The 10,225-nt window shown below is 41.6% G+C and overlaps 1 protein-coding gene and 1 pseudogene across 1 annotated transcript; one reads left to right on the top strand and one right to left on the bottom strand.

The window, feature by feature from the left end:
- Window positions 1-3,165: 3,165 nt before the first annotated feature.
- LOC141830255 (small nucleolar RNA R71) lies at window positions 3,166-3,276 on the bottom strand (annotated as a pseudogene).
- Window positions 3,277-4,584: 1,308 nt separating this feature from the next.
- Window positions 4,585-7,211, top strand: LOC141829062 (4-coumarate--CoA ligase 3-like). Its single transcript, XM_074716485.1, has 5 exons — window positions 4,585-5,636; window positions 5,723-5,921; window positions 6,382-6,595; window positions 6,670-6,772; window positions 6,852-7,211. The coding sequence occupies exons 1-5, from the start codon at window positions 4,644-4,646 to the stop codon at window positions 6,963-6,965; spliced, it is 1,623 nt and encodes a 540-aa protein (XP_074572586.1). The 5' UTR covers window positions 4,585-4,643; the 3' UTR covers window positions 6,966-7,211.
- The last annotated feature ends 3,014 nt before the right edge of the window (window positions 7,212-10,225 follow it).

Raw genomic sequence — 10,225 nt, 5'->3', positions numbered from 1 at the left:
AGGAGGACCTTTACTTGTCCTCATCAAGGAATGCGTCGAGTCCAAGGACGCAACCCACGGTGTCGCTCTCTACGCCCACATCCATTGAACCTGCCACGACCTCCTCCGCAACCCACTCAGTTGCTCCTCGCCAACCACTTCCTGCAATTGTTTGTCGTCTGCAGCTACTCTTCTGCCATCCTTCACCTTTTCGACCAAATGCCTTTGAGAGGACCGTGAATTATGATCCTGTTATATATGAAGTTATATTCGATGTGCGTCATATCAGGTGGATACTCCTGTACTTGGTCAACACAGATCTTATTTGTAGTGCATGATTTAGTATAATCATGTTATTATCCTATTGCTATCCTATTTGCATTCGTTGCTTGATTTTTACTGTTAAACTTGATATGATCTAATTGTCATTAATACAGTCTCCTTGTTAATTGTTTATCTGTGCTAACTTATTATAATTGATGTTGTGTATACCTTGGTAAATGTAGTATTTATCTGTTAAGCTGTGCATTATAACATCATATTGTTGTTGTTAACTCTCACTACCTGTGTGGGTGAGAGCATTATAGCACTGCACAGTGTGGGTGCTATCAGAACTAGCTAGATAGCTCTCTTGGAGTACTGCCCCTCCCCCTCGCATGTAGCTGATTTGTTGTTAGAGCCGGTGATTCCTATCATGCACCCCAGTTCACTACATAATGTGGGTGTTTGGGGATGTTGAGTGTAGATAGTGACATTTCCCTGCTCCCCTCTCACGTGTAGTGGTATATTGTTAGAGGGTATGCAGTTGTCCTGTTTGGCACCCCAGTTCATTGCACTGGGTGGGTGACTGGGATTGACGAGTGCAGACAGTAACCATGCATGCATTTGTTGATAGTTGTTTACTATATTTATGGTTGTTGCATTTGTTGTTGTGCACTTGTTATTATATGATTGCGGTTGTGTATTTGTTGTTATATGATTGTTGCATTTGTGTGACATGACATACATAATTCTCATATTGTATGATACATGTTAGTTGTATGTAGTATGTTGACCTTGTTCATTAAGTATCATATTGAGCCTGTATACCTTTGATATCCCTGTTGATATATATATGTTATGCACTTCTATCTAGTACCCATGGAGTATTTTATACTCACCACTCAGACCCTGAAGTTTTTCTGTCTCCCTAGGTAGCAAATAAGGATATTGACTTAAAGCTTGGAGTTCTGCCGGACTGCCCCCATCTCACAGCAGGAGGAGTTATTTTTCTTCGTGTGTGGATTGTATTCGAATTTGTGTCTTGGATTCATGTCCGCATTTGTGTGGACTTACTGGTTTGTTAGTGCGATACTTCGTATGATTTTCAGATTTTATTTGGTCGTGTGGTGTTGAATTATTTTCGATGTATGGTTGGAGTTTTGTGTGTATTTGTGTAGTTTTGTGATGTTTATGTTTTGACTCTGTGGTGGAGTTGTCGTTTGATTTTGCTGTGAGCATGATTGATGTGCTTTGAGATTTTTGTCGTGATGTAGTTGATATGTGTTAGATATGTGGATGCGACCGTGTAGACCTTTATCATGTAGTTTAGTAGTTAATTATATATGTTGTATTGTTGAACGGTCGCGTGAGCTTTTATATTGAAATGTATCAGGGAAAGTTGAATTGTTACAGGGGAGATGCTGTCAACATTTTTCGAACGGCCATTTTTCGGGACATAACAGAATATGTCCCAATTCAACTATTACAAAAGTAGGGATCATGTTTGGATAGATACATTAGTGGATTTCCTGTTTTTCTTTCTCCTTACAGATACATCAATTACTTTAGGATAAACCACCTTTAAGCATATCTAACATTGAGGTAAGAGAGAGAATTACAACTAACTTGTCAATAGTCATCTTGATGAAATCGACGTCCTTAGATTATCTCAGAGAATTAGCTTTTTTTATCATTTTTCATAAAGTCTTCTTAGTTTGCTTTCACAATAATTCTCTCAATTTGATTCATCTAGATAGCCTGCTTCACACGTAAACTGGTAGTTGACATACAAACCTAGAGGATGATAATTATTTTACTTGACGATTGTTCACTTATGGTTCATGTCCATCAAGTTTTTGGTGTTGTTGATGGGGATTGTGCTTTATTGATATTAGTTTTATTTGTGATTTAGTTAATCTAGATTTTTTTTTCTTTTTTACTACTATTTTTAGTTTTGTTCTTTATGGGTAATAATGACAGTCAACGACAAGAATAGACATCTAAAGGACTATGCCACTCTAAGTGCAAGAAGACTAAGATCTAGCATCACAAGACTACAGTGGATACCTGAATTCCAAGAATGACTCTTAATAACTATCCTCTGGAGCATATGAGGATTCATTTGTCGTCTAAGGCCTTAATTTTTCTACTAAAATATCACCTATTTCTACCCAAGATCCAAGCATCACAACTCCATTTCTATCTAAATTACAGAGTAAATGAGTCTCTAGATGTGGTATTTCCCTAGTGATTCTTTCAGGTCCTTAACTTGTCATATGAATCTAAATTTCATATTTCTGGATGTGAAAAGAAGTATAAATATCTTCATATACCAAATGTTTGCTAATTATTACTGAGTCTTCAAAATTAATACCTTCCCATGGCATATGAGCTACTAATACATTTTTTTCTTAAATGAGTTCCCCACCAACTGTAGCCACCGTCCGCTAAAATTTGTCCCTTTTTAATGAATTTACCTTGCGAATCCTAAGGTTTTTGATGTATACAAGTATTTTTGTTGGAACATTGATAGATAACTAATGGAATACTTATAATAAGTGTCTCCGTTACTTGTAGTAGTGTCTTTGTTATTTGCAAAAATAATCTTGTGAGGATCAATATAAACGATCTTTCCTTGGTGTTCGGCTATAGTGGAAACCCCCCCCCCCCCCCCCCCCCCCCCCCCCCCCCCCCCCCAATCTAGAACAGGTGATCCTTATCTGCACCTAGAGGTATTCTTAGAATATTATGAAATGTTGAAGTTTGACAGTGGTTCTACAAATGTTATTAGGTTGCAACTGTTTCCTTTCTCTCGAAGGACAAGGCTAAAGTTTGGTTATATTCTCTCTCGCTGGGATGCATCGTGACATGGGATCAGTGGAGAAATATTTTTTGGAGAAGTATTTTCTTCCTAACAAGATAGTACATTTGAGAAATCAAATCACTAGCTTTGCATAAAAAGGTGGAGAATTATTGTTCGATGCATGGGAATCATTCAAGGGACTTTTGCAATAATTAATCCCTCAATCATGAATTAGAGATGTGGTTGATTATCCACATGTTCTCCAGTGGGATCACATGCTCTAGCCTCCTATTATAGTGCAGTATAGGGTTGATCTGGATTGTATCTTAAAGAATGCGTAGTAAATTACAATCGTGAAATTGCTTTTGATTTGAAAATAAGGACACAAATAAAAGAGTTGATTCGACTAATAGAAATGAAAATTCTCTAAACTACAATCCAACCATAGAAGAAGAAGATCGTAAAACATGAAAATTCTCTAAACTCGAGTAAGGAATCCTCATATCTTTACTTTTTGTTTTACCTCTATGGTATGATGGTGGCTTAAACACTAGATGGCTTGTTGGATAAAAATTTAAGTACTAAAATACACTGGATGAAATTCGTTCCAAAACTAATTAATTATTGGTATTGCATTAGTAGCTAGATCCTTCTATTCATTGAATATATTAAATACGAGTCCATGTCTAAGTAGGTAAACATATATACCAGCATGCTTTAGCTGACTTGACTATATATATATATATATATGATAATAATAATAATTATTATTATTATATATATATATATATAATTGAGTTTTATTGAGTTCAACCTCATTTATCACGTCATGTTACTTGTCACCTGCTGCTAGCAGTAAAATTGGTATTTCATGTCGAAAGCTTTTACGTGGATCTCGATTATCAATTGATTTTTTTTATATAATTTAAATATTTAAGTTTTATAATCCGATAATCCTATTAAAATTTTTTTATAAATCAACAAAGTAAATTATAAAGTGTAAATTGATCACTGACGGATGGTATAATATTATAAATTTTTTAACCACCTCTCCATTAATCAAAAAGCCAAACCTCTGCCGTACACGTATCAGTCTGAAAGAATCCACCGACCCCGGCTTCTTATCTCGCGACTTGTTCTTCGATCTATCGCCACCGTTCCGCATCCGGTCCTACTTCCACCGTCCATCCGAAGAATCGACGGCCGGATCGTCTCCTACGTCAACCGGACGTCAGTCTCACCAACCACGGTTCAACGGGTCGCTACTCGACTCTGGCCCTCATCTTTTTGTTTTTTTATGGCCTCATTATTTAACCCCCATGCACTTTGACGGACGAGATCGCTTGGTAGTAGGTGAGATGCTTACGTGTCATGAAATTGAACGTTAGATAAAATCAGTGGTCCCCTCATTGGCGTGTTGATCCGTCGCCCACTTGTTTTCACCAACCGCATATCACCCATCTCTCTTTCATTGTCTTCACCAACTCCCTATCGCCCACAACCTGTATATGTACCTCCCGCCATGGATTGCTTCCCTAGGGAAGAGAGCGAGCCACAAACCAACGCACTCCCCTCTTCCGTCCTCGCTTGCCTGTTCGACATGGGCTCGCTGCCAGAGGAGACCATTTTCCGGTCCAAATTACCGGATATCGTCATCGACAACCACCGGCCTCTCCACGCCTACTGCTTCGAGCGGCTGGCGGAGTTCGGAGACCGGCCCTGCCTCATTGACGCCTCCAGCGGTGCTGTTATGAGCTACTCTGAGGTCGACCGCATGGCCAGGAGTGCCGCCTCCGGGCTGCGCCGGCTGGGAGTCGGCCGGGGGCAGGTTATCATGATCCTGCTCCGCAATTCGCCGGAGTTTGTCTTTGCCTTCCTTGGTGCCTCCCGCTGCGGCGCAATGGCGACCACCGCCAACCCGTTTTATACTCGGGCGGAGATCAGCAAGCAGGCGGCGGCAGCCGGCGCGAGGGTAATCGTCACGGAGTCCTGCTACGTCGACAAGGTGCGGGACTTTGCGCGGGAGCGAGGGATTATAATCGTCTGCGTCGACGATCCTCTGCCGGAGGGATGCAGGAGCTTCTCGGAGTTGCTAGAAGCAGAGGAGAAAACGGAGGAGGAGGAAGAGATCGTCGACCCCGACGACGTCGTGGCGCTTCCCTACTCGTCCGGCACGACGGGGCTACCGAAGGGGGTGATGTTGACTCACCGGAGCCTGATAACGAGCGTGGCGCAGCAGGTGGACGGGGAGAACCCCAACCTGTACTTCCACCACGACGACGTGCTCCTCTGTGTGCTGCCGCTCTTCCACATCTACTCGCTGAACTCGGTGTTGCTATGTGGGCTCCGCGCCGGCGCCTCCATCCTCCTGGTGCGTAAGTTCGAGATCTCCTCCGTGCTGGAGCTTGTGCAGCGATACCGCGTCACAATCGCGCCGTTTGTGCCACCCATCGTGCTGGAGTTCGTCAAGAGTCCGCTAGTGGACGCCTACGACTTGTCGTCGATCCGCACCGTGATGTCTGGCGCCGCCCCCATGGGCAAGGAGCTCGAGGACAAGTTCATGGTCAAGCTCCCCAACGCTACGTTGGGCCAAGTAATACATCGATCACCATCCTTGACAATCGATAGTTCGGTTCCATTTTCTTACGTCACTCATCCCCCCAATTTAACAATGAACAGGGCTACGGGATGACAGAAGCAGGACCGGTGCTGTCGATGTGCCTGGCCTTCGCGAAGGAGCCGCTGCCTGTGAAGTCTGGCGCCTGCGGCACGGTGGTGCGAAACGCCGAGCTCAAGATCGTCGACCCGGACACCGGCGCCGCGCTCGCCAGGAATCAGCGCGGCGAAATCTGCATCAGAGGAGAACAAATCATGAAAGGTACTAATTAATCAATAAAATTAATCATTAGAATTATCCCAAAGCTTGCGTTTGTATTATCTTCTAACCACGCGCTTAATCAAGCCAAATGACTGAGTTTTGTTTACTTAAACTTTCTTTACCAATTCAATTCAACTTAATTAGACTAAAATCTAGCATAAAAATTGAATATTCTATGAAGGAAGTTGGTGAGGGATAGGGACTGCTAGGACAAAGTCAAAGAGCATGAACATATAGTTGACTAAAAATGGGTAGTTGTTGGAGGAGACGGTCCACTTCAGCTGCTGCAGCCTGCGTAGCCACTTATCTTCTCTTATCTGTATCCATTCCATTAATACAGCAATCACACTATTTGTTTGATAGGAGAAATTTAAGCTCATTATTTGAACGACGTACGGTCAAACTTCAAAACTTCAAACAGGGTAATTTGACAGTGGGACTGGAAATTAATTAATTGCAGGGTACCTGAACGATCCTGAAGCAACGAGGAACACGATCGACAAGGAAGGGTGGCTGCACACCGGCGACATCGGTTTCGTCGACGACGACGACGAGGTCTTCATCGTCGACCGGCTGAAGGAGATCATCAAGTACAAGGGGTTTCAGGTCGCCCCAGCGGAGCTCGAGGCCTTGCTCGTCGCTCACCCCGACATCGTCGATGCTGCCGTCGTCCCGTAAGTGGAAGTTTAGTCCCACATCGCTTGTTTTCCCGTAACTGTCTCTCTCACCGCTTCTAAATAATCTGCAGCATGAGAGACGAAGCGGCCGGAGAAATTCCTGTTGCTTTCGCTGTCCGGTCGAGTGGATCTCAAATCACAGAGGACGAGGTCAAACTCTACGTCTCAAAGCAGGTAATTAGCTAGTTAAATAATTCAGTAATTGGGTTGTTTAATTTTAAAATTTAATTGTTGAGTTATATTATATAATTAGGTGATCTTCTACAAGAGGATAGGCAAGGTGTTCTTCGTGGAGGCGATTCCGAAGGCGCCATCGGGCAAAATACTGCGGAAGGATCTGAGAGCGAAGCTTGCGGGTCCATTTTAGACCCCGTAAGCGAGCTAGCGGATTCGTGGCATATCAATAGAAGCCAGTTTGTGCAGTATTTTTTCCCCGTGTTAATTATTATAATCTAAAGTGAAGGATGGAGCGGGGACAACTGTTTTACCGCTCCGCTCCCGAAATGCATTAATTTGTTTGATGCAACGATAAATATCGACGAATAAATACTAAAATGTGTACGTTCCACAATCGCTTATATTTATTTCAGGTTGATAAATTTAAGCTTGATTATACTTTGCATGCCTGGAGTCTGAAGTAGGGGCGTCTACAATTTGATCCAATCCGATTTACATTTTGGGTCGGGTCATTAACACGGTTCGTCAGTAAAGGGTGAGTTGTGTCATTAAATCCGATTTGGTCTGTGGTTTGGGTTGGACAAAGATGAGTCAGATGGATCAAATTAATTAACGCGCCATGAAAAATCCCAATTCAAAATTTTTTAAATATAAAAATAAAAATTACAACAAATTAAAAATTATATAATTTTAAGTTTTTTACTATTTTTTATTTTACTTTTTTTAAAAAGGCCGATAGAAATCTAGTTATCGATCCCACGACCATCTGTGAGGAGGTAAATCGATCTTGATTACGACGCAGGAGGGTATTTTTTATTTTACTTTTTTTAAAAAGGCCGATATACCAGACGTAATCTAGTTCGATATAACTTAGTTGTGTAGTTCGTAAGTATGATCCATTGTTGGACATGTATACAAAATGGAGTAATTAAGTTTGGAATTGTATGTCCATTTTAACACCTCAACGAGAGAAAAAAAAAATTAATATAATTTTATATAATTTTTTGAAACGAATAATAATTTACATCTTAAATATATTTCTTTGAAAATATTTAGAATTTCTTTTATATCTAAATAGTTCTTATATTTTATATGTGTGGAAGAAAAAAAAAATAAATTAATATGCACTCATGATACTTAAAGTGTCGACAATTTATTTAAAAAGTCAATCAAATAATAAAGAAGATAATAAACGACAACTTATTTAAAAAGTCAATCAAATAATAAAGAAGATAATAAAGAAATGACATCAAAGAAGAAGTTTATCCACTATTATAAAGTGCTAATTAGTCAAGTATACTTGGCGCAATGACTTAGGAGATCGATTTGATCAATGCTAATCTTATTTGATCTCAGGACGAGAGGTAGAACCACCACTACGTCGTTCCCCAGATCACATAATGATCGCCATAATGATCGATGAGACAATCATTGAGATCATGACATAGACCATCAAGACAACGCTCTTCATCGTAGTACCATCAATATGATCTTAGCTGACTCCACTATGGAGACTCCAACCATTTCAGGAAAGCCCATGGAAAAAGGTTGGAGAACTATGGTATAAGCATCGAGGAATGTCAAGAGAACGACCCTCTCAAAAACTTTGGGCCCTAAGACCTAGAGGGATTCTCTACTCCACATGATGATGCCTTGATGATTCACGCCATTATTACTAATTGCGATGTGGCTAGAATGTTCATGGACATGGGAAGCTCAGTTAACATATTATTCAAAAAAAACTTTTGATCTAATATAGATAGATCGAGAAGAGCTACAACCTATACTAACCACCCTGTTCAGATTTACAAGACATAAGATACAACTACTGGAGTACATCAGCCTTCCTCTTTCATTAGGTCAAGAGCCATTGAAGCGGACTCAGAGTACCACCTTCACGGTGATTGATGCTCTATCTTCTTATAACATCATCCTTAGGAGGTCGACTCTCAGTTCATTCCGTGTGGTGGTCTCCGCCTTTCACTAGAAGTTGAAATTCCCGATAGCCAATCGAGTTAGCTCAATCAGCGGCAATCATATTGCTACCCAAAAATACTACATAGAGATAGTTCGAACCGACCTCAAGAAGATATGGAGAACGCAAAAAGGGGAAGTACATTCCATATAGGAAGTGTCTATTCCTCGACAGGTTCATAAGAAGGAAGACGCTCAAATCGTACCTAGCCAACCTGACAGTATTACTTAGATAGAGGCTAACTTGGCATTTAAGTGTAGGACCGGTGAGAGCAATAGAAGGGGTGAATAGTGCTTGTCATTTTTTCATACTTTTTTTGGAAGATTCGTAATTCAGACACAAAGTGCACAATGGAAAACAACTTTAAAACCAAGATTAATGACTCATTTATTTTTACTTGATTCACAGCTTCTGACTGCTACTCCAAGGCGCACAGTCCTTGACTATTTTCATTAGATAATCCACTAATAAACTATTTCTTGCATGAGAAAGAGTCTCGCCTTTATAATAATATAGGAACGGTAATACTTTTACGTTCTAAGAAATAAATACAAAAAGGATTTGTTCCGGCCAATTCGCCGTGGATGATTCGTATGCCAGATCAGAACTGCGCTCCTGGAAAGAATCGCCAGGAGAGGGGGACCTGAAAATCACTAGGAAAAATAGAGGGTTAGAATGGTGCCGGGGGGACCCCGACAAGCCACTCCGACGCTCAAGTTAGAGCCGAAATAGAAAATATATGCGCGTATGAAATAGAAAGAGAAATAAAGAGAAAGAGAGAGAGAGAGAGCCCCCCTTTTTCCTTCATACCTGCAGGGTTTATATAATATCAGGCGGAGCGTTATTTGTGGATATCGGCACATGTGATTGGTTGTTGACATGGTAAGGATAATCTTTTGAAGGTTTTTGAATATCAATGGTTCAGATTTATCGATCTTCATCTAACGGTCTGGTGCATTAATATGCAGGTTTTTAGGGGGGCCAAGTTTGGGGAATTGGTCGTTGTCCTTATCCCTTTGGCTGGGTGGTAACGAGCCGGATCAGAAGCCTCCCCTCCAAGTCTAGTCGAAAGAGGCGTAGTCCGACTGACTGGACTATGTATACTGATCTAATCGTCTCTCTTATCATATTGGTGAGGAGCTGTTGGGGTGAGGTGCCTAACTTGAGGTAGCTGAGACGAGATAGTCGGGATGAGTGGCTGAAAGATTTGGATGAGTGGAGGAGTTGATAGAGCGGCAGAGTTGCCAGGTTGTTGAGTGACAGAGTGGTCGGGTGAGACCGATGTAGAGGCCAAGTGAGGCAGTAAGCGGCCGAATAAGGTCAAGGCCGAGTAAGATGAGCGGCCGAACGAGGTCGAGGTCGGCCGGATGAGGTCGAGGTCGGCCGAATGAGGTCGAGGCCGAATAAGGTAAGCGGCCGAGTGAGGTCGAGGCCGAATGAGGTGAGCGGCCGAATGAGGTAAACGGCCGAATGAG

This window comes from Curcuma longa, chromosome 5 (assembly GCF_044706935.1).
Source record: "Curcuma longa cultivar G26 ecotype Majalengka, Jawa Barat chromosome 5, ITB_CL_G26_1.1, whole genome shotgun sequence".
Lineage (NCBI taxonomy): Eukaryota > Viridiplantae > Streptophyta > Magnoliopsida > Zingiberales > Zingiberaceae > Curcuma > Curcuma longa.
Note: the sequence above shows the minus strand (reverse complement) of the source record. Positions and strands in the feature narration are given on the sequence as shown.